Consider the following 24,835-nt stretch of genomic DNA (forward strand, 5'->3'; position numbering starts at 1 on the left):
ATACAAACCCTTTCTTGTCAAGTGCTTCCACATCCTCCACTCTCATGCCAAAGATAAACAGATTGTCCTCTCCGGCCTCTTCTGCCATCTCAACATTGGCACCATCCATTGTTCCAATGGTCAGAGCACCATTCAACATAAACTTCATATTACCGGTGCCAGAGGCTTCCGTGCCTGCTGTGGAGATCTGCTGAGACAGGTCAGATGCTGGGATCACTGCAAGACAAAACAAAACAAGACTCAGTATTCTCTACTTAGCTGACAATTAAAGTGCTTATTATGCTTTTATATCTCAAAGTTTATCCAATAATCTTCAGAGACAACCCAAAGGTACTATATGCTTCAAGTACTATATTCCAAGCAAACAGTTCAGCCAATTTTGTGATCTAGGTGCCCTTGCCAAACAGCACAGCAATATTTCTCACCTCCAATTTAAATGACGGGGTCTCCTCAGAAACCCTCCCTGGTCCCCTAACCTATTTTAAGCTAAACCTTCCCACCCAGGTGCCTACTTCCAACTGTGGTGGTCTCCTGTGCCGTATACAGCATCACTGCAGAAAACTTGCTCACTGAGGTCTGCACAGCAACTTCTTACTGGCAATAATACTGGTACAGCACATTCAAGCCTATAGAAAGTTGCTTTACAGAAATTTGAGACAAGATTTCTTCAGCAGCCTTGTAAACGGAGTCCACCACTGTCAGACAGCAATACAGCCTGGACAATGAACCAGTCTGACGAATGAACAATGTATAAGCCGCACACTAATTAGGTAATCTTTATGCTCTCCCCTCCTTTAAAGTGATATTAAAGGTTAGCTTTTTTCTTCTAAAAATAACAAACGCATTATACTTACCTGCTCTGTGCAATGGTTTTGCACAGAGCAGCCCTGATCCTCCTCTTCTTGGGTCCCTTGCCAGTGCTTCTGGCTCCTCCCCCCAGCTGATTGCCCCCATAGCAAGCCACTTGCTATGGGGGCACTCCTGCTTGCTCGTTCCCCCAAAGCGATAAGACACACAGAACGGGGCTCGACCCCACCCCCTCCTCACTGGCTTTGATTGACTTCAGCAGGAGCCAATGGCTCATACTACTTTATCTGAGCCAATGAGGAGGGAGAGAGCCTTCTTTTCTCATGCACATTGCTAGATTGAGACCAGCCTCAGGAATATTTTAAGGGGGGGGCTGGATGCAGAAGGTTTTTACCTTACTGCATAGAATGCAGTAAGGTTAAAAAAAAAAAAAACACCACTATAAATATGTTCACAGTATTAGACTGACAGCACTGACAAAGCAAACTGCATTGGACCCTACCCTCCCTAGTATGAGTGCTGCTTTACAGGGGATGCTAAAATAGGACATAAACCATGTACTTATAGAAGCAGATTTAAAAAATAAAAAATGATTAATACATAACCCGATTAAAGGGTGTGTTTATATTTGCCTGGAGTTCTTAAAATGGGTGGGAAATGGGAATGAATAACAATTTTTACTCCACATAGCAAGCAATGTGATCCCCCCTCCTTACTCTTCCACAATGCAATGACTAACCTTTCTCGGCCATTGATACACGGTAGTTCTCCAGGTATATAACCTTAAGTCTGTCCCCAATTATAGGATCATTGTTGACAATGCTTCCGACAGAGGTGATTAATTTGATGATCATTTTTGCCATGTGGTAGCCAGGAGCTGCCTGCAGAACAAGAGATGAGCATTAATGCCAACTCACTTGTTAACAATTATTGATAGCAAGAACAATAAAGTGTTCTTAGTGGTTAGGGTGAGAATAACAGGTTTGAGAAAAAAAAGCAAACCAATCAAATCAGATATAATTAAAACATTGAACCCTATTAGCCCTAGGGCAACTGTTGCATGTTTATGTTTGCACTTGTTTACTCTTTGTAAGTTGCTCGCAATTGTATAATAAGTAAATAAATTGCATACTGTACCTTTCCTCCAATCATGACTGTTCTTGGCACATATACTTTGGATGGATCTTTCTTGATTCCTAAAAAATAAACAGCATGTACATAAGAGTTCAGCTCTTCAACTCTGAAATAAATACTCCACCATAGTCCCATCTGTCAGCCAGTGACCTGTGTCTTGGCAGAATACATGTTTTCACTAGGAATGATCTAGTCAACATCAAGGTGGTCAAGCATTATTTTCCCCCTCTTTACGTGTCTGTCTCCTGGGCTTGGTTGACAAACCAACTCCCACAGTAAAGAAAAAAGAAAAGATAGCTGCGCTGATAATACTTTATCCCCCCTAGGGGGAAACCTTAATTGATACGTGAATCTCTCAGATAATCAAACATTTACGTGAAATAGTGAATACAGAGGAGAATATATAATAAATTACCAATTGATGAAAATTATTATAAAAGCTGCTTGAATTAATATTTTAATTAATAAATGAATAGATGTTAAAATACACATAAATAATTATAAATGCAGATAAATTATTAAAAAGTTTGAAAAATAATAAATCGTGATGAAATAACCCAAGTCCAAAGTGAATGAATTCAAATAAAGTCCAATTAATATTTCAAACAGATTGTGCAATCTTCCATCACCAAAAAGTGAAAACACCAAGAAAAGAATGCACGCTTACCAGATGGCAAGCATCAATAGCTCACACAAGATACCCGACAGGGTCCCCGTAGTAGGTCTCAAAATGGCAAAACAGCAGGTCAGAATTACACTGGAATCACACCCGATAGCAACCCAGGGAGACTTTCAATTGTGGGCTGTTGATCTCTCAAAATGAAAAACAGAGACTTCCCATAGCGTAAATCTGATGGACAGCTTTATTAAAAGATAAGACGGGTATACTCACAAACAAAAAACTAAAATCAGCGTATATGCCAGCCGGCAGGCGAGCGTCCGTTCGCTCAGATCCCACGTGACTGCGTCAGCATGTCCTAGCCACCCGACGCGCATTGCTAACTTTTAGGCGTAAAAATGTTGAGTGTTGGCCGTTCTCTAGATACAATGAATGGCTCTTGTACTACTGAGTTACATACTCTGCCATAATGCAAGTCCTAAAGCATACACCCTTTACCAACATAGGTATTTTCTAAAACTTGTGCACTCAGAATCAACTTTGGGGGGCGATTTCAATAGACATCTCTGCATGAATCCACACAGATGTCTTTCAAGTCGTTCCTGAAGTCAGACTGAATGAAACACGGCTTTGAAATAGTGCGAGTTCAGATTTCAAAGCCGTGTTTAATGTAAATGAGGGCTAAAACCTGGAAGCAGATTGGTTTCTATGCAGAGCTGCACCAGATTGTGCACTCTCCAGTTTTAGTAAATCTCCCCCATAGTTAGGTTAAGAAACATTTTCATTGAGGCACATTCAAGAACCATACTACAGGTAACCTGTACTCAGGAAATATCTATGTACTGTATGCTCTTACTAGCATTTCCATAATAATCAGTAACCAGTAACAGAGGTTAAACGGGTTCTTTTTGTTCAGATAATCGATATGTGCATAGTCACCTTAACCGCCCAGGCTTGATACTTACGATTGTACAAAGTGATGATATGTAAACAGTTTAGAAGCTGCCTCTTGTATTCATGGATTCTCTTCACTTGTACATCAAACAACGAAGATGGATTAATTTTAACCTTGTATTCCTTCTCCAAATAAGCTGAAAATTTCAGCTTGTTCTCCTAACATAAGAAACAACAGATGTTAAAGGTTAGCTATAAAATATGATAACAACCTAAAAATAAAACATCATTTCTTTTAGATTCATGAACGCCAATTACATCACATTGTACTGGGCTAGTTTGTCATGAGTTTCCACAGATCTGGTTAAATTAATATGACAATTCTAAGATGTTCTGATTACACATTCAGTGGTCTTCGTTATGGTCTGCAAAGATGAGCACTAAATTACCTGCTTGACTTTAGCAATATCGTGCACAAAGCTCTCATCATCCACAAAATCCAACAGTTTCCTCAGTTGGCTCAGATCAGTTACAAAATCTTCCCCAATTTTCTGCAAAGAGAAATAGGAATAATTAAGGTTCTGATGGCTGAAGAAAGGACCTATGTTCCCTGATTAAGACTTATTAAACAGGCTTGCGTCTCCAGTTATTAGTACTGACACTCTACAACATCAGGCCTTGAGTATGGCAACGCCTACATGCAGTATTACTACTAAAAAAGTAAAAAAAAAAAAAAAAGTCTGGGAAATGTAATTTTTATGGATTAGTATTAGCAGGCCCGTGACTGCCTCAGCCAATGGGTGTCATTTTATAATGCCTTTGCAGGAACACCCATTATTCTTAGGTTGACAAGAACAAAGTCGAGAATTATGGCTGGGAGACCTTGCTGCTGGAGTATCCAAGCTATACTGAAAGCTAGAGGCTGATGCAGCCCTCCAGGCTTCACCTATGACTAAAAGACCATTTTGGGCTTGAATTAATTAATTAAAACACTACGATAGCGCTCTCAGCATTTTAAACACAAGCGTTGATGGAATTAATGGCCTTTACCAAATGTACCAGGTTCCTATCCAGTACTTGTGTAATTCAACACCCTAATTTCTACATGGACTATGCCTGCAAATATATAGGCTAGGTCCATTACCAACATAACATTCAGTGGAGTGAGACATGTAATTATAATAGAAAATCACCAGAAAAATAAGGAAAATCTTAAGTTTAGTTTGGGGGTTATCAATTTTGGACACTGTGGACATTTAATAGTGATGAGGGAAAACGGTCAAAGAAAAAAAAAATGATTAGACAGGTCTCATTCACCCCATCCTTTCCTTAGCATGTTTTAGTGGCCTTTTAAAATGAGGTAAAATGGCATTTTACCTCTGCGATTATATCAGCCAAGCCTGGATTGCACAGCATTAACCACCTCCTTGGAGTAATGCCATTTGTCTTGTTCTGGAATTTCAGTGGTTCCATGTCATAGAAGTCTTTAAAGCTGAAATATAAAAATAATATTGCAACACAGACATATAAGGACTAGGTGCTGGTATACTGAACAGGCAGCTGAAACATTTTCCACAGAATGAAACATTTACTGAGCACCGTAGAGCCATTTTCCTGTGACTCATGAGCACAGACAACCAGAGAAGAAAATTACTTCTAAACATTTTAAGAAAATAAATGGTCATTTTCAGCTTGGCCTTCTATATTCCTAGGCCCCAAATACACTCAACCCTACCAGGCTTGCCCACCCAGAAATGTATTTGGTACAGATAAGAGACCACTGTTTGGATGGTTCAGTCTCCAGCGATTTATGAGTTAGCATCTGTACGCAGCCCCGTATATTAGTAACATAATTTTTAGCAATTAGCCTAAAAATGCTTCAAACAAATATTTGGCTTGTTTCTGGTGTGTGCCAGTTATAGGTTTACATTAAATGTTATTCCAACCAAAACATTTAACATTTATAAAAGAGTGAGGAAGAGTTTTAGAACCCACGTCAGGATCTTATTGCTAAAGTTAGGCCATTTTCACACAGAGGCGTTGACGGCAAAGCGCCGCTAGCTTTGCAGGTGCTTTGGCAGCAGTGCCCATTGATTTCAATACACCGCACCCAGACCGCCCCAAAGATGCTGCTTGCAGGAATTTTTTTTCCCATCCCACGAGTGCACTGCCCCAGTGTGAAAACACTTGGGCTTTCACACTGGGGCTGCAATAGAGGAAGTTTACAGGCACTTTTCAGGCGCTATTTTTAGCGCAAAACACCTGTAAAACGCCTTAGTGTTAGGGAGATTTCCCCTTACTTCCTGTCTGGAAGATCACGGTTTCTAGGATAGAAAGTGGGGGTGTGAATTTTTCAAGTGGATGCAATAAAAACCTGCTAAAAGGTTATAACTCTTCCCCACTCTAGTAAAGATTTTATACTTTATTTTTTTTTTTTCCGTTTAATAAAAAAGTACAAAATGAAACAAATACATGTAAGACTGTGGAATAGTATGACATCAAGATGGTTGGTTTAATGGTTTAATAATAGACAATACAATATAGTATACACGTCATGTGAGAGAGGAAAAAAGTCTCACATACAACAGCCATAATACCAGCTCTCTCCCCCCCCCCCCCAATCTGCAGACCATGAAGACTCACCTTTTCCTTTCCCCTCCCTAATCCCCTTTTTTCTTTTACTCTTGGTAACTTCCTCAGATAGACACTTCCCCATTTCCAATTTTGAAAATGTGGGTGTCATCACAACATCTGAATCATGATCGTAATACATCTGTTCATCAGTAACATTTTTCTGTATGTGTGACGTACCATGTGACGTACACGACAGGGAGACATTTTTTTTTTTCCTGAAGTCCATTGACTATACTATGTCCATTTGATAACCCGATGTATGTGATGCAGCCCATTGTTAAATAAAGAATGTTATTAAAAAAATAAAAAAAAAACAGCCATCACAAATGAGGACCTAGAAATGTCAAAAATGACACGCCAACATATAGGAAAGCAAAGTTAAATCCGCAATTGCAACATCCCATGCAGGTAGGTTGCACATTGCCATGTGGTACCAGCAAATGACCAGTTGATAGAAAACCAGATAGGAAAAGTTGAAGATACCTCTAACATGCAATATAACAAGTAGCTGTGGTTGAGGTTTTAAGACTTTCCAAAGTAATGTGTCTGGAATTCCACTTTAAGATCTTAAACAGCGTAGCAATTATGCCAGCCAATCAGAAATCAGCAATAATTAGTACGTCTACATCCACCTGATGGAGGATTTCTAATTGGATGGTATAAGTTACCAAAGAGCACACATTTTAGCCTTCTAATTATATGCGAACCCCAATTCTCAAGCTTTGTTTTTACCAAGCCTGCTAAGTCACATAACCATATCAAGAAAAATCATAAGTTGCATTATGTTTGCAAGCCAGTTTTTACCATAACTAGCAAGACTAGTTAATGATCATCTGATACCCAAGTGCAGATCATTTGTGTCTAAACATAACAGCCTGTCCAAGTAACAAAAATGGCAACAAAGTTAAAGAATAAGTTCACTTTTTAGAAAAATATAATAAATGCTAATTTTTTTGCAGGTAAAATCTGGTGCATTTACAGGACACTGTTAATGAGTGACGCTGTTGGGCGGAGCCTCGCTTGGCCAGGTTTTTTTACATTTTATTTTAATTGCCAGCAGTCGGATCGGGAATCGGGGAGGTGCGGGGGCCAGTCCGTTTATAACATGTTACACCCTGAATATGGATGTAACACGTTACAAAAAGGTGAACTTATTATCCTTTAGGAACTGCATTTGTTAACCGTTATTCCTTCTAATTCATTTACTGTAGTTGTACGAAGAGTGCTTGCAATTCTTTTTGTGGTTAATGGCTTTCAAAAATTTGGCACTTGTGTTCCATATGTCTTCTATATAGGCTCCTAAAGTTTGCCACACAACCTGATGTATATATAACCAGGGGTCAAGTCCTGGGGAAAAAAGTGTGGGAACTCCCACCCAAGATCCACTCCCCCACCAAAAAATAAATAAAAAACGATATGCTCATATGCACGAACACTTCATAAGTGGTATTTTTCATCCAACTTTCGTATTGTGTGTATGAAGCTTAAATGTTAGTACATAAAAAAAAATAAAAAATCCTCAATAAACATAAATACGGTAATTCTCTGAATAATCAGCATTCATTCAATTGTGCTTCCATGCAAATGTGAACATCATGTTCTGATCTTTATTGGGGAATGTTATTTTGTATATAGAGTGTTTATGTGGTGAGTTTACACTTTTCATTGAACAGAGTTTGGATAACACAGGGTTAAACAGAAAGGTCATAAATTAACTGCACATTATCTGGACAGAATACTTAGGGAGATAGTGATGTGTTCCTGCTTAGGAGATGTATGTTAGCTTGGGGGGGCTGCAAACTCTGCAGGGCTCCAACACACACTCGCTGCTATTCCAACCCTTCACATATTTCCACATAAACTTCCCTCCTGGCATTAAAGTTTGCCAAGTATTGTGCTCAGCTTACCACCCCAAACTGATGTTCCTCCCTCAGCTCACCTCTCTCCCTGCATGTCCTATGAGCAGAATAGCTGTGCTCCTCCTCTGGGTTCTCTCATCATATGGCACTGAAGATAGAGAAGGGGGGATGCAGCGTGACACACAGAGAAAGTATGTAGGAGACTGGAAGGGAGGGGGGGGATGAGGAGACAGAAAATCAGGAGGGGCCGGCGGGGAGGAGTGCATCACAAGAGGTCTGACTAAATACAATCTCTTAGCAGCAGGGACCTGATCTACCCATCAGCTAGCTGTGATTGACAGGTAGATTGAAGAGGAAGCGGTCATGGGGCCCCCTACTGGCAATGCCTGAATGGTCAGTCCACCCCTGGTGTGCGGCACTTACTATTGCGAGCTGTGTCGGCGGCTGCTGGTGTAGCACCTGCCACACAGCTCACATACTTCAAAGTCTTGCAGGACGTGGCTGCTAATGGGAACGGAGTTCCTGTTGTGGAAAAAGTACAGGAACTCCGTTCCCATGCGTTCCCGCAGGACTTGAGCCCTGTATATAACAGCCTCCGAGATATACCACGTAAAATGTTTTTTGAACACTGATTAAAAGAGATCCTGTGACAATAGATAATATTAGGCAGTCTAAATACAGCAATGGCCGAATTTGTCAAATACTCACACTGAATTCTTCACTATGTCTGAGTGGATCCTTGCCACACCATTGACAGCATGAGCGCCAATCACACACAGGTGAGCCATGTTTATTCTCTTACAATCTCCTTCTTCAATGACTGACATCCTCCTCAGCCGATCCATATCGCCAGGAAACATGGCTGCCACTTCCTGAAAATTGGCATAGGACTCATCAGTAAAATACACAGGCCCAGTGTTGTATGCCAAAATTATGCCTAACCCATTCATATGCAGAGAAAGGCAGAACAAAAATCCATTAAACCACCAATAGTGTGTAGTATACTGCAATTACAAATGATGTCTTATTTCTGCCTGCAATAATCTCTAAATAAATATTACATTAGGTCCTGCTATGTACACAAAGCTTATTCCAAAGATATGAAAATAACAGTGTAAAGCAAACAGGGTAGATGGATAGATTAGATAGATTATTAAATTTTTATGCAATGAGTTACGTTGCCCTTTGTCTTCCTGAATAATAACTGAACTAAACAAATAAGATTTTTCTACTCACCATAAAATCCATTTCTTTGAGTTCATCCACGGACACAGCGCCTCCTTAATCTTGACATTAATTTATATAGTATCCGCAGGAGTAAGACTAGGTAGAACAAAAAACACCTGGCTACGCCCATGGGCTGTCCTCAGTCAGTATATAACCCCCTCCCTGCTCTAGATATTCGGTTTAGTAGCAAGCAGTACTAGAAGTATCAAAAACTCCATAGAGGGGTGGGTGCTGTGTCAGTCGATGAACTCAGAGAAATGTTTTTTACGGTGAGTACAAAAATCCCATTTTCTCTTGTTCATTGACGGACACAGTGCCTCCTTAATCTTTACCATTGGGACGTCCAAAAGCAGTGCCAAAGAAAAATGAGGGGTGGGCAAAATAACCCAAGGCTAACCACACTTCTCTCTACCTTGCCTTAAATTTTATACGTGATCATCTTTTTTTTATTTTTTTATTTATTTATTTTTTTTGTATGCCGGTTTTTAGAAATATATAACCTTTTTTGACCTACACCATGTGGAAGCTATTTTCCTTTTTTCACATATTATCTGTCCTTTTTGAGTCGATCACCTAGATCCAGCTGCGACTTGTTTTCATTTGGAAAACCACTCGGAGGTTAACCACAGTCCTTCCGGGTCTCGCTTTGGAGGTTTGGACCATCGTGACTTCCACACACCTGCTGTCTGCGGCACTTCGCCTGTAATGCCCTGTACACAGTCGGACATTCCGACCACGAAATCCGTCTGATTTTTTCCGACGGATTTTGTCAGAAACTTGTGTTGCATACACACAGCCGCACAAAGTTGTCAGAAAATCTGATTGTTCTGAACGAAGCGTGGCACTTTGTCCGTCGTAATTGTCTACACATGATTGGAATTTATGCCATCGGATTTTGTTGCCGGAAAATTTTAGATCCTGCTCTCAAACTTTGTGCGTCGGAAATTCCAATGGAAAAAGTCCGATAGAGCCAACACACACTCGGATTTTCCGACAACATAATCCGATCTGACTTTTCCCATCGGAAATTTCTGACCGTGCGTACAGGGCATTAGACACTGTGTTGCTTACATCTCATTACGTGGTAGATTGATTATTTATTGCCTTGATTCTTCAACGGACAGTTTTTCCACTCTACTCATCTGTAAACTCTCATCATCTGGCGTTGGATGCCACAGCATTTGTCCCACATTGTTTATTTCGTTGGACATTATTACACACTTATAAAAAGAAAAATGTGCGCCAGGTGAAAATATAAATGTGATTGAGTTGAAAAATAAACCATGTGAAGGAAGTCCTGCGGCTGAACACTATAACCCTGATATGGGACACAAGATAAAGCATATAAAGAAAAAAGTGCAGCGCTGGAAAAATAAATATAAATGTGATCATTTACAAGCACAAAAATGATGCCATTGCAAAATAAAAATAAAATATTCAGAACCATAAAAGTGAAACAAATGTGTTCATAAATATTCAAAACCATAAAGATGAACCAAATGTGTCCATAAGCATATGATGGTCTAAATTTGCCCAAAATAATGAGACTTATCATAGACCAAAAATTACATAAAACAGTGTCCAAAGAAATTATATATTATAATATGATAACTTGACTGCTGATGTATGGATGTGAACATTCACCACATAGTATTGCCCGTCACCTTAGTAAAATGAAAGGCTTACCAGAGAGCCTTTTAAATAGGCTTAGTAGAACTTCTTGGATACTCCCTCCAAGCAGACGATCTTTCAGACATTTCCAAACGAACGTAAAAAACTATCCCTTCCGGAGTAGTCAGGTACACATCAATGGGATTTCCCCCATACATGCGCCACAGACATCCAATGGAATTCTGGTAGTATAGGACCGCATATAGCGATAAAAAAAATGCTCACGTCTGATATCACTGACTCAGCCGCGTGAGATTATTACACGCTGTTTGCACATTGTTATTTTTTACAGATGGACTTTTGAGTCTTTTCTTATTACCACTGTCTTTTTTTAGTATTTTTTCACATATATCACGATATTTGTGTATATTTGTTAGCGCTACATTATTTACCACTTAACCACAAAAGTCCTAACCAGGACACAGGAGCCCCACCTAAATTTTTTTTTTTTTAAAACACCCCTTAAGGAGGGAACCCCCCCTCAAACAGCAGCCTGCAAAACCTTGTGGCCAAAAAAGCATCCGCAGATGCCAAAATATATACTTTACAGAGTTTAGTGAAGATATGCACTGACAACCAAGTGGCCGCCTTGCAAACCTGTGAGATTGACGCTTGATGATGGAAGGCCCAAGAAGTACTAAGTGCCTGAGTAGAATGCACTGTGACAGGGAAAGGAGGAACCCGGACCCTTAATAGAATAGGCCTGAGTCACAGTCTGTCTGATCCATCTGGAGATGGTAGCCGAAGAATCGGCCAGCCCTTTCCTTGATCCCTGTGTAACCAAAGAAAGTGAGTCTGACCTTCGGAAGGATTCCAGATACACCTGAATCGCACAAACCACATCCAAAGTATGCAAAGCAAATTCCTTGGGATGAGCCGGCTTGGGGCAGAAGGACAGCAACACAATGTCCACATTCAAATGGAAGTCAGAGACAACCTGGGGCAGAAATGATGGGCAGGGACAAAGAACCACTTTATCCTTATGGAGTACTAAATAGGGACTACGACAGGATAATACTACTAACTCCGAAACCCTGTGGGCTGAGTTACTAGCCTCCAAGAATGCCACCTTCTGGGACAACATGGGTAAGGGAATCTCCCAAATATTCTCGAATGGAGGTTTCTGGAGAACCGATAGCACCAAATTTAAATCCTATGGGGCGGCAACAGAGACTGTACAGAGGGAGCCACATGCAGGTACGAACTAAAGAGCGAGGGGCTAGGGGTCGCTGAAAGAAGACTGCTAAGGCAGACACCTGGCTCTTGATGGTGCCCAAAGCCAACTTTTGCTCAACGCCCTGTTGAAGAAAAGCTAAGATCCGAGCCACAGAAAAGGATCGAGGATGAATGCCAATAGACTCACACCAAGAAATGTACTCTTTCCACGTATGATGGTATATCTTACTAGGAGTCGACTTCCTCGCCTTCACCATAGTAGGGATCACTAGGCCATCAAAACCAGTTACTGTAAAGCAGGACAGAAGTTCAACCCTTGGTACAACACATCCTCTTTGAGAGATGGCTTCCAAGGGATGGGTTCCAGAAGACTTTCGCCCTCAGTTCTTCACAGGCACTGCAGAAGAGGAAGGTGTTGGCCCCGCAGTGGCACTAGGATGACTGCGACGAGCCTCAGTTACTTCCCATTGAACTTAATCTGCTCAAGGGGCTGATGTTTGAGAAGAAAAACTACTAACCTGGTCAGCATTCACTCCAGAGTCAGAGCCAGGTAGCCCAATTTCCTGGTCAGGGCTAGAGGGGACCTTGGGTAGTTCGGATGTCACTCGAACCTTTACAGGAATTATACCCACACAAGGAGACACAGGGCCCCCGAAGTGGACAAATTCTGTCCCCCTTCTTTGGTACCCCCAAACGGTTCAATTCGTGGACCCCTTGACGCTCACGAAGGAGGTCCATTAATCTGAAAACCAGCAAAGATGTCTCCCCATCCCAGCAATGGGCAGGCCTTCATGCTGAAGGAGTCTTGTTCGTGGATCCGGAAAAGCCTGCTCTAGGCACGCCAGACCAAGATTGCTTGGAACTTCCCAGGGAAGACTTGAGAGATCAGTTTCCTTTATCTGCAGTCCCGGGAGCCTGGAAGAATTTCTTTTGGGTTGAGAGGGAAGGCCCCTGTCTGTGACGAGGCTCTTTCGCTTTCTTAGATTAAGGCAGGAAGGTACCCCCCCCCCCCCCGGGATACCAATGACTCAAGGACCACCATCAGTGCAACCATGGAAAGCTGGGGTTCCGAGGGACCTGCCACCTCCATGAGGGGATCAGTGGGTGAGATGTGACCCTGTGGCTCCATAGGGAAGGAGACCCTGTAGTACAAAGGAACTTTGGCACCACTAAAGGACACCCCAATGGCCAGGGTACCTATCAGCAGAGAGGGAGAAGATAGAAGGACCCCCAAAGACTCACCCTACCAAACGGAGGAGCGCCACAATTTGGACTCAGCAACACCAATGTCGGCGTCCATTTCATATAGTCCAGAACAGGAAGAGAAGCATAGGAGAGGAAGAGGAGGAACTCTGGCATCTCCACGAGGTTCCTACTGAAAAATAGCCATTGTGACATCGGCTACACAAACATGCCCACCGGCCGTAGACCAGCCAGACCAAGGGAAAATGGCCACCGTGATGGCATAGGGCCACTCAAACATGACCACCAGTCGTTTGGCATGCTGAAGCATGCTGTCAGGATCCTCTCTGTGCCTTCAACATTGCTGCACCCTCTGCAAGGGAACCCCTAAAAAAAAAAAGGTACTGTAGTCCACCAGGCAGGATGGACATTTAAGGGGACACTGCTGTGCACTCTGCACAGCTGTGCTCTCTGTACTGGGAAACTGCACACACAGCAGGGTATGCACCTAGGGCCCCCCATACTGCCAGGGCAGGACACACACCACCCAGAAGGGGTCTCTGCTGCCTGCCCTGGGACTCCCACCAATCTGTGGGGGGAGGGGGAAGCCCAGTTTAACCAAGGAATTTTAGGATGGGAGGAGGGATCCTGCAGGCAGGTCCGATCATCCCTGGAGGGTATCCGCATCCACCTCAAACTGCACAAGGGGGACTGTACTTACCAATCCATGGTGCAGGTGACCCTCCAGACAGAACTCCTTGCCACTGAAGTGGGGGGCTGTCAGCCAAGGGACCACCAAGACTTGGACCAGAGCCCATTCGTATGCGACCCTGCGAGACATTTAACTCAATGGCCAGCCTCCGTCCATTGAGGCTATGTCACGGCCGACCTAGCCTGTAGCTGCCGTCTGCGGTGGGGAGACCGTCTCCTAGCCTAACAGTTAATTGCAGATCTTCCAGGAGAAAATGCATGGAAGAAAGAGACAAAAAGTAAAAGTAAAATTTGCTAGGACCAAAAGATTTCAGCAAGGAGCTAGGTCCTTACTCCTGACTAGACAAAAATAAACTGAATACCTAGAGCAGGGAGGGGGTTATATACTGACTGAGGACAGACCATGAGCGTAGCCAGGTTTTTTTTGTTCTGCCTAGTCCTACTTCTGCAGAGCTGATATAACCCCATGGTCAAGATTAAGGTGGCACTGTGTCTGTCGAACAATGAAAGAGAAATTAAAGATTTGTTTTATTATGGCCATTATTGGTTAATTATGCATAAGCAGTGCCCATAAAACGTTACCATTTGCCCTAAAAATGGCAGGGCACTCTTGAGCCTCATAACTGTATATCTGCAGTATGACATCATCTAAGACACTGCTGTCCCTGACTGCTATTTGCAATAGATTCTCAGTGAGACTTGATGTCACTTCTGTGCTTCTCACTGTACCCCGTGCTGAACATGGTGCGGTAAATCAGTAATGGGAAAATGATCAGCTGCAGGGAGCCTACAGGCAACACTGGTAACTAGTCATTTGCTCTCTACTTGCCTTGTCTGCACACAGTTTCCATAATATAGGTTCTGCAAGCCAGGGATGTACGTATAGAGGTTGTGTTTGTGACCCAGCCCCATGCTCCAAGGGGCCCATGTGGCCCCCCTGTACGCCTCGATAGTAAGGTATAATAAGTATGTAGAGAAACCAATCCCTCCATGCAGCCTCTGAATGCCCACTTCTCCTCCTCTCCTTCTGCAGACATTCAACCGCTACAGGACAGAAATGGAGGGCATCAGTTCCTCCACATGCAGCCCCCGCCACCTCCCTATCCCTGTCCTGCTGCCCTGGACCCGTGTGCTCCCCTGGCCCCCCTTGACCACCCCCCAAGCAGCTCTGCTGGGTTTCCACCTCCCACAGGCTGCCATGCATGGTTTGTCATTCATAGCTGAGGCATAGTGAACTGTTTACTATACTTCAATTTATGAATGAAGGGGAAGCTCTGTTTAGAGATTGCAGAAGAGGAAGGTTATGCTGAGGCTGCAGAGATGGAGATTGAGGTGTCCTCAATCTCCTTTCTCTGTCTTAAAGGTGAAACATCAGAGGTCTGATTAGACCCCTGATGTTTCACCAAAGCCACCTGTCTGGAATCCTAAAACATATTTTAAAATAAAAACAAAAAAATTGTAAAAAAATAAAATAAAATGGGTAAAAATGTAAAAACATAAAATAACAAAAATATAAAAAAAAAAAAACTACTGACACCAATGGCGGAACTACTGGGATTGCAAAGGTTGCACTTGCGACCAGGCACTGGCGTTCCTCCACAGTGGGAAGGGCCCTGGCTGGAGGACAGAGGGACCCTTCATGATTTCTTGCATCAGGGCCATGAAGGTTCTAGTTATGCCTGTGATGCAAGCCACTATTGCCGATTATGGATTTCCAATTCAAACATCGAATGGAAACAGCGTAAAGAACAGATGTTCTTGTCTCCTGGTCATATCTACTATTGGAGACAGCTAGTAAGGGCAATGGATATAATTTATAACAGCTACAAAAAATATTGGTGTAAACTAAAGAGCCAAAGTGTTTTCTAACCAACCTTATGGGGGAAAAAAAAAAGAAGTACTGGATCTGTAGCAGGATATGGACTGTGTTTTTGTATGTTGTAAATTGAAATAAGTCTTTTTAAATAATGCATTCAGTATAACTCTGGCCCTTTCCCCTAGCCTACCATGCAGTGGCAAAATGTATTTGTAAATTGATGTTGCTCAAAAAAAAAAAAAAAAAAAAAAATTATATATATATATATATATATATATATATATATATATATATGTGTGATTTCAATAACTCCAGGTGAGCTGTAACTTGATTACTTCATCATAACTTAAAATATAGAATATATAACAAAAGTGTTGTCTTACATCCAAGTGTTTCTGGTTAATTTCATAGATGATATCCAGATGGCGAGGCAGCAGTTTCTCAAACAAATGAACTGGCCAGCGTTCCAAAGCTTCGGGCAGTACTGTATGATTGGTGTATGCACAGGTCTTCTTTGTAATGACCCAGGCCTACGGAGAAGAACACAGATCATTATCACAGGCCAGAGCATATACTGTGTCAGACAACTATGGCTTAAAGTGGCTTTAAAGGCTCAATGATTTTTACCTTCATGCATTCTATGTGCTGCAAACCCTGTGAACTCCAGGAGGAATGAGGAACCACCAAGGGGATGCCCACAATCACAGTCATGTATAATGGCAAAGCTATCCACTAAGCTCTTGTGCTGTTCAATCATTTAGCTAACAACTCTTGCCTAGGTTTCAATGAATCACAAAAGTGACATGACAAAACTATAAATCCCGTAGTAGGTAAGACAGAAGACATATGTATATTTTAACTATACATTCAATGGTTTGCCTATGGTTGTCTAGGATATTTGATCTCACCTTGTCCCACTCCATTCCCTCCAGGTCTACAAGAATCCTCATGAGCTCAGGAATGGCAAGAGCTGGATGGGTGTCATTTAGCTGAATGGCAACCTGTAAATGACATGCTGCATTAGATAGGCAATAGTACTGGAAAACTTATGAACATGTGATTTTTCTTCCTCTTACCTAGGAATTATTTTGTTTTATGAAATATCATGCACTTATTGCATCAACCCCCCCCCCCCCAGACAGAATATTACTGTCCAAAGGTGCCCCTGTGCTCATTCATCCAGAGCAGTGTCTGCATAATACAGAAGGTGTGCTACTGGCCAAATCACCAGAAGAAGGTCAAGGGAGAGAAAAAAAAAAAGAGCCTTAAAAAAGAAAACAAATGCAGCTACTACATCTAATGATTGGTAAGTTTCAATATATTACATTTTTTGTTTTGGGTTTAATACCGCTTAAATACTTCCTAAGTCTCTGTCCTCGAACAAGTATGCAGATAAGAACACCTGACTTTACAATCTGCATATCTGTTCAGGGTCAACAACCCATAGTACTGAAGTTATAAGGTGTTTAAAATGCAATATTATTCACAATATTGTTCCTGAAATATTGGATAAACTGACCAAGTGTGAATTTCACATATTAATCATTCTTATGAAACAGAAGAAACTGCATTAAAATTGTAATTGATATAATAAGATGTCTAATGTAGAAATCAGACAGACCCACAATTGTACAAAAATGTCAACTGGTTATGAAACACAGAACGTAGCAAACTCATTTCAGTTAGGGCTTACTTTAAAATCATCTGTACTAGCTCAGTGGTGCAGAATGATTATTTAAGCAGAGGTCTTAAACTGGCGGCCCTCCAGCTGTTGCGGAACTACAAGTCCCATGAGGCATTGCAAGGCTGACAGTTACAAGCATGACTCCCACAGGTAGAGGCATGATGGGACTTGTAGTTTCGCAGCAGCTGGAGGGCCACTAGTTTGAGACCCCTGGTTTGAGCATTGATACTAGACAACATTGTCAGATTTATGGCTCTTATGGTGGCCATATTGGTTTCAGTCTTTTCATCCAATTGATGTGCAATTTAACCAAAACTACTATACTGGCAAATAATCCAATAGCCATAATTTTCCTTCATATTGATTCAGACTCCTTTTAAATTGAATACAATCAAACTCAGCTGGTTGACCGGGGAGGAATATTATTGATTGTTTTGCATCAATCGGCAACACACCAGTACCATTTTCATAAATATAATAGTATTATGATCTCTCAGAATATGAGATTACATGGTGGAAACAGATGAGATCGATAATATTGGCTACTGGACTAAAATCCATTTCCTCACATGTGTAATACCCCCACTGAGCAGGTGGATGACAGGTCGCACAACCCGCTGATCTCTATGGGGAGGTTGGCTGTAAATGGGCTGCATGTCAGTTTCCATCCGATTGTCATCTGATTCGATGCGCTGGACGGGTGGCGAACATATCCCCATCCATCTGTTTTTAGCGGACAAGATCGGATTGGATGCTGGCTGACATCCACTGCCCCATAAAGAACAAAGAACGGTCCTGATCAGGTCCACCTGAAAAACGGCAGGCGGACCTGATCAATCTGCTGGTGTGTAAGGGGCCTAAAGGTTCATGTTAATGTGGCATTCTTGTCAAACGCTGCATCTTCCTTTGAACACAGCTTTTCGGATGAAAATTGCAGAATTTGTCAAGAAAAGGCTTAAATTTGACCGGCAGTGCAAATGCACCTCAGTAGCACATCCTGCGTCCACAGAAAGCGATAACGCAAAGCAGGTCAAACACAATTTTCGAACTGTCATTTGTACTGCTACTGTAAAGTCAATGGTGTTTTCCTGACCCGGGCTTGACTTACGCAGGTGGTACTTGTGTAACCAATACCATTCATGTTTCTCTTATATCAACGGCCATAAATGAACTTCAGTTGATCTTTACTTGTTTGTGTAGTCACTAACAGTGTGCCAGAAGGCACACCTTTATTACATAATGATTCGCAAATATCTGGCTTGCGTCAATTTTCTGGGACTATAAGCCATTACAAACCCTAGTTCAGTCCAACAGTGGGCTCTGATTTTACACCAAGCTTTTATATATTTGGTCTCCATAGCTCCTTACAGAGGACAGTTTATAGCAGTCCCTGGCCCGGAAGCAGCTCATTATCTCATGTCTTTACACACATATTGTCGTAACCCTTCTATAACGCAGACCTTACCTTATCTGGAAAAGTGTCAAAGCAGGTTCTCACTGGATCGCGGCATCCAAACTTGGACGACTTGAATCTCCTGATGATGTCTTGGAGTGTAGCCGCTACCACAAAGTACTCTTGTTTCAGCCGCAGCTCCTTGCCTTCAAAGAACTGTAAGAACACAGTAAAGTCTGAAATGTCATTTTCTGTATTTAGTTCACGGTAGCTGAATTTCAAGGAGATTCAAGCTAAAATTGGATGTTATGGGCCTGTCAGAGATTACTTGTACTATACTGTAGAAAAAGATAAAAAAAAAAAAAAAAAAAAAACAACTTACATTATCATTTGGGTAGAGAACCCGGGAGATATTTTCAGCCAGATTTCTGTCCAACACTGCCTCGATGTAGTCACCAACATTAACTGTAAAACATATAAGCAAAGGGATCTTATTTATAAAGTCAGTATGTGGTCATGTTAATTCAGGTCTCAAAATATTTTATTATGGCACAACTACAAGCCAATTTTTTTCTTAAATATCCCCAAAAGGGATGAAATAAATATATAAAAAGGCAGCTCTGGCCTCAATCCAGAGCAGTCCTATGTAGCACCTCTTTTTGCCACAAGATGTCCCCGGTCTTCAATGTTGAATGAGCGACACCCAGCATTATTCAACCTTAAAGACTGAGGAAAGATTGTGAGTGCAGGGCATTATGATGTCAGCCCTTGAGGATCCCGTACATCATGCAACCAGCCAGTAGACGAAATTATAAACGAACAAAAAAGTAGAAAAGAAGTATAACATACTGCTTATGTATCCTCCAGGGAAAGAAAGGAAGTTGAGCTTCAAACTATGCAAGAACAAAAATTCGATGCAGCAAAGAAAACGGTTTGTTACTATTATAAAATTAACAAAAAACAAGGGGCTCCAAGGTGGATTGCTTTTCAGAGGGCATTTGACAGATGGTGAGGAGGCATCATTGTCCTTTCCACACTGCCTGTTTTAAACCTAAAAGCAGAGTCCAGTTGCGGCGTGGGCCCAGATCACCTGAGTAGGTTGTGTTCAGTGAGCAGTACTCCCCTGTCCACCAATTCTGCAGCTTAAGGGGGAGTGGTGGGGGGGCAGTAAAAACCCAGCTCATCTGCATGCTTTTACCACACCCCAACCGCAAGTATAAACAAGCCCTAAGATTGTAAGTTATGCTATTATCCATTGCCAATGAAGTCTTTGCTGGAAACATCTGATGCATGTTCTGCAGCATTACAGTCACATGATTTATATGCCAAATCCAAAATCATATCAAGATTATTAAAATTATATATCATTAGCCTTACTAGAGCACATGCATGTAAACCTAAAGTAACAGTGTGAGCTGGATCAATGCCAGCAGAAATCACGACTCCTATCGCTAGTTGGACTTTCGCCCTGCCAAGGTATAGTTGTTTTTCTGAGCCAAACACAAAAGATCAGATCAACAAGAGAAATGGCTAATATTAGTGACAGTAAACCTCCACACCAGGGACTCTGCAAATGGCTTTCCTGAAATGTAACCAAATGATGTTGGCTGAGCTAGAAGTAGGGAGGAGGTGGTTTCTGGGGGATGCTGTATGAGTCAGTCTGATAACTATACAGACATGGACAATTTTATCGGTACCCTTCCATGGAAATTTTTCTCTGAACTAGTGGTTCTAAAGCCCCAGAAGAGAAGGTTCAGGGTGCTCTGTGCAATACCATTGCACAGAGCAGATGAGTATAAAATATTTATCATTTGAATTTTTTTTTTTAAATACCTTTAGTAAAACTTTAAACTTAACAAACTTAATTGGCATCCACTACTGTTTTACATATTTAGTAAAATTCAGACTTTACTCTTATTTTTGACTCAGAATAGTTTACATAAAATTAAATAAAAAACAGTATGGACAAAGACAATGGGACCCTTCACCTTATATTTTGGTGCACGACCTTTTGAAGAAATCACTGTAAACAATCAATTTCTGTAACTCGCAACAAGACTTCTGCATTTGCCAAAGGACAGTTTGGCCCAGCTCTTTCTATAGATGTTCAAAAGAGATTGAGATTGGGGCTCAAAGAAGACCACTATAGAACAGTCCAATGACTTGATTTGTTGTTGGCCAGTCTTGTTTGCTTTTATCATTGGGTTTTGGGTAATAACCGAAAAGACCCAACCTATGACGGAGGCAGAGCTTTCTGACATTGAGCAATACGTTTTACTCCAAAATTCCTGGATACTCTTGAGATTTAATTTTGGCCTCCACAGATTCAAGGCAACATGTGCGAAACGCAGTAAGACAGTCCTAAAACATGACCAAATCTCCTCCAAGTAACACTAAATTCTAGTTTTAAAAAAAAAAATCTAAGAAGGTATTCTTAATGGAAAAAATACCTTCTTATTGCTCTCAGCCTCCCCAAATCTCCATATTACTTTTTTGTTTTTTTCTGCTGTGGTCCAATGTCCCGTTAGGCCCCTTTCACACGTACGGACAGTTTGTCTGTTTTTTTCATCCATCTGTTGACAGATGAAAAGCTAACATCAATGCATCTCTATGGAAAAGCAGATGTAAATGGATGATCATCTGTTTGCATCCATTTACATCCACCAACACCCATTTTTTTTTAAAAACAGATCTAAGCCCTGTTTTTGTTCAGTTAAAAAATGGAAGGAACAAAAAAGCTGATGTAAAAGGACAAACTGTCCATTTTTGCATGAAGAAACATGAAAAAATGGCTCCGGGACTCAAGTGGTTAAGAACTCCAGCTATAGCGGATATAAAAAACTGATGTAAAAATAGATGTAAAATGTATCTGTTGTTTCTTTAACCACTTGCTTACTGGGCACTTAAACCCCCCTCCTGTCCAGACCATTTTTCAGCTTTTAGTGCTGTCGCACTTTAAATGACAATTGTGCGGTCATACAACAATGTACCCAAATTACATTTTTAGCATTTTTTCCCCACAAATAGAGCTTTCTTTTGGTGGTATTTGATCCTCTCTGATTATTTTTTGTTAATTTTTTTTTTAAATTACCGCATTTTTTTAAAGAAAATTATATATTTTTTTGATTTTGTTATAAAATTTTGCAAACAGGTAATTTTTCTCCTTCATTGATGAGCGCTGATGAAGCTGCACTGATGTGCTGCCCTGATGGGTGGCACCGATAAGGCGGCACTGGTGGGCACTGAGAGGTGACACAGAGGTGGCACTGAAGGGCATTGATAGGCGGCACTGGTGGTCACTGAGAAGTGACACTAATAGGTGGCAGTGATGGGCACTGGTAGATTACAATGATAGGCAGCACTGCTAGGTGGCACTGATTGGCACCAATGGCACTCATAGGCATTGGGAGGTGGCACTGGCAGGGGGTACTGATTGGCACAGATGAGGCAGATGTGCCTCCTTCCTCTTCTGGACCAATGTCCCTTGCACATAAGACGGTGATCGGCTTTTTTTTCCTCCTCACACTGTCAGCGTGGGGAGAAAGGAAAAACCGATTACCGAGCTTTTGTTTACACACATGATCAGTTGTTATTGGCTGACAGCTGATCACATGGTAATGGGCCGGGACTGACGCCTTACTCGGATCTGTGATCACCTGAGTCTCGGTGATCACAGCATGCGCCCTGCAGGGGGCGTGCGGGGAGTGTGCAAAGGGGAGGCCATCATATGACGGCCTCCTGAATATTCAGGTCCACGCTGTAGCTGTCATTCGGCTATATCGCAGATCCCACGTTGTTAAAAAAAAGTGACTACACTTATGAAGTGAACGGTCCGCATGTGTGAAAGAGGCTTTAAAGCAGGGGTCCCAAACTGATGGCCCTCCAGCTGTTGCGAAATTACAAGTTCCATGAGGCATTGTAAGGCTGACAGTTACAAGCATGACTCCCACAGGCTGAGGCATGATCGGACTTGTACTTTTGCAACAGCTGGAGGGCCGCTAGTTTGAGACCCCTGCTTTAGAGTGTGGCAATGTTTATTCGCCACGGTCCCACTGTATGTAGGAACATAGTCAACCTTTCCTGCTTGCTCCTGAGATGGACTAGGGATTATGGGGTTTGTAGCGTACATAACCACAACATGTGCTGCTTGTTCCAAATTAACTGAAGTGAGTTGGAAAGATGAGAGGTGCGAGAGCTCATGGAGGACGTTACACGAATGCAGAAAAGCTTTCAGAAATAATTTCATTAAAAGTACATTATAGGATCATTAAAGAGGTATGTTAACCCAACATTGCATATTACTGATATGTGCCTGCTGTATCATATACTTATACTTAAAAGTATCTTGTTTTTTTGCATTGGTTCCTTTGTGTGAAATCCCTGGTGCTCCTGCTAGTCCCCTTGCTTTCTTATTAAAAACTGACCACACTAAACAGGGAAGAACACCATCAGTTCTCTAGCTGTGCTAGGAACTAAGCTTACTCTCCTTCAATGATCAGACTTGTCCTGACAAAGACAATACTCCATCCCCCCATATAGTCACAGCACAAAATGTTGCTCCCTCCAGAGACGGCGTTTAGCTGCCTCTTAACACATCAAATTATCTGCACCCATGGGTCGTGTGAATGAAACCTCTTAAAGAAGAGGTCCAGCTTTTCTGACTGCACTGTCAGTTTGTGTGCAACTTACCCCCTATAGCTGTATACAGAAGGTTTCTGTGTCTGTGATGTCACTCCTCCTGGCTGAAGTTCAAAGTCCTCTGACTTTCAGCTTCCTTCCAATTCCAGTCCTAATACTACATGTCCCATGATCCTTTGGGCACCTGTAACTTCAGGGCAGGCTATGGGAGTCACTTGTTCCAGTTCTGGGAGTTGATTGGGTGGGTCTTCAGGTTACTGTGGGCTTAAGGCCCCTTTCACACATGCGGACAGTATGTCCGTATTTTATCCATCCGTTTGCGGATGAAATACGGAGATACATGCATCCCTATGGGATAGCGGGTGTCTGCGGATGAACATCCGCAGACACCCGCTATTGTCTGCCTCCGCAAAAGTCCGATTCTGCAGACGGAGGAAAATCCTATTTTTCTATCCGTCTGCAGAGCGGATCGGATGAACACAGACAGACGGTCCGTGCTCATCCGATCCCCATAGAGGAGAGCGGAGAGCTGACAGGGCGGTCCCTGCACAGTGTGCGGAGACCGCCCTGTCAGCCGCCGGCTCAGCGGGGACAATGGAGCGATCCCCGCTGAGCGAGCGGATCATCACGGGGCGGATCATTACTGATCCGCCCCGTGTGAAAGGGGCCTTATGCGTCTTCATGTGGGTGGTGAAAGGTATAAATGTGTCATACCACCTCCTGTGTCATTCCTGTCTTGCAGCATGCCAAAGAAGAATAGCTTGCTGCAAGACTACAGAGGAAGGGCTATGGGAGGTTATTATGTAGATGTTTGTTTCATAAAAATAATCATGTCACAGAGAGCAAGGCTCTGAGAGGGCAAGATCTGAGGGGTGGGACTCTCCCTGTTCACACTGGTCAGCATATTTACCTGGGCAGGATTGAATTGTAATGGTGATCCAATCAATTCTGCCCAGCAGTAGCACACCTAGCTTTCAGAATGGGCTGTGTGTGTTTGTGTATGAAGGGGTTTCCTTATTGAATAATGATGTGATCTGTGAGGCGGTACTTGGGAGGTTTGGACTCTTCCTGTAGGTGTGACTGGGAGGGATTAAATGCTAATTAGGATGTATTCAATCCCACCGCCATCAGCGCTGTGAAGGAAGTTCCATCATTTGCAGAGTCTGAAAGACAAGGGGAGTGTTACAGACTCTAGCTGCTGCTGCAGGAAGTGGCCGCGGAAGGGACAGAGTCTATCAGAAGAATATACAGAGTGTCACATGACACAAAGCCACTACTAAACCCAGAATATCAGGGCATCTGCAGACAGTAGAGCAACATGGTTCAGAGGTATAATCCATGCTGGGATTGATCATTCAATTCATTTCTAGTGAAAATAAAGTTGGAATTC

The 24,835-nt window shown here is 42.1% G+C and overlaps 1 protein-coding gene across 1 annotated transcript in view; it reads right to left on the reverse strand.

The window, feature by feature from the left end:
- The window catches only part of PYGB (glycogen phosphorylase B), a 150,689-nt gene that overhangs the window by 17,720 nt on the left and 108,134 nt on the right, over positions 1-24,835 (reverse strand). Inside the window, exons 7-17 of the mRNA XM_077486189.1 lie at positions 19,190-19,272; positions 18,880-19,023; positions 16,639-16,731; positions 16,114-16,260; positions 8,656-8,819; positions 4,832-4,946; positions 3,904-4,005; positions 3,526-3,673; positions 1,945-2,003; positions 1,547-1,688; positions 9-216 (exon numbers count right to left, since the gene is read on the reverse strand). Coding sequence (XP_077342315.1) covers positions 9-216; positions 1,547-1,688; positions 1,945-2,003; positions 3,526-3,673; positions 3,904-4,005; positions 4,832-4,946; positions 8,656-8,819; positions 16,114-16,260; positions 16,639-16,731; positions 18,880-19,023; positions 19,190-19,272 — 1,405 coding nt within the window. The remainder of the gene's footprint in view (positions 1-8; positions 217-1,546; positions 1,689-1,944; positions 2,004-3,525; positions 3,674-3,903; positions 4,006-4,831; positions 4,947-8,655; positions 8,820-16,113; positions 16,261-16,638; positions 16,732-18,879; positions 19,024-19,189; positions 19,273-24,835) is intronic.

Source organism: Lithobates pipiens, unplaced genomic scaffold (genome assembly GCF_037356315.1).
Source record: "Lithobates pipiens isolate NorthernLeopardFrog02 unplaced genomic scaffold, aLitPip1_a1.2 Scaffold_18, whole genome shotgun sequence".
Taxonomy (NCBI): Eukaryota; Metazoa; Chordata; class Amphibia; order Anura; family Ranidae; genus Lithobates; species Lithobates pipiens.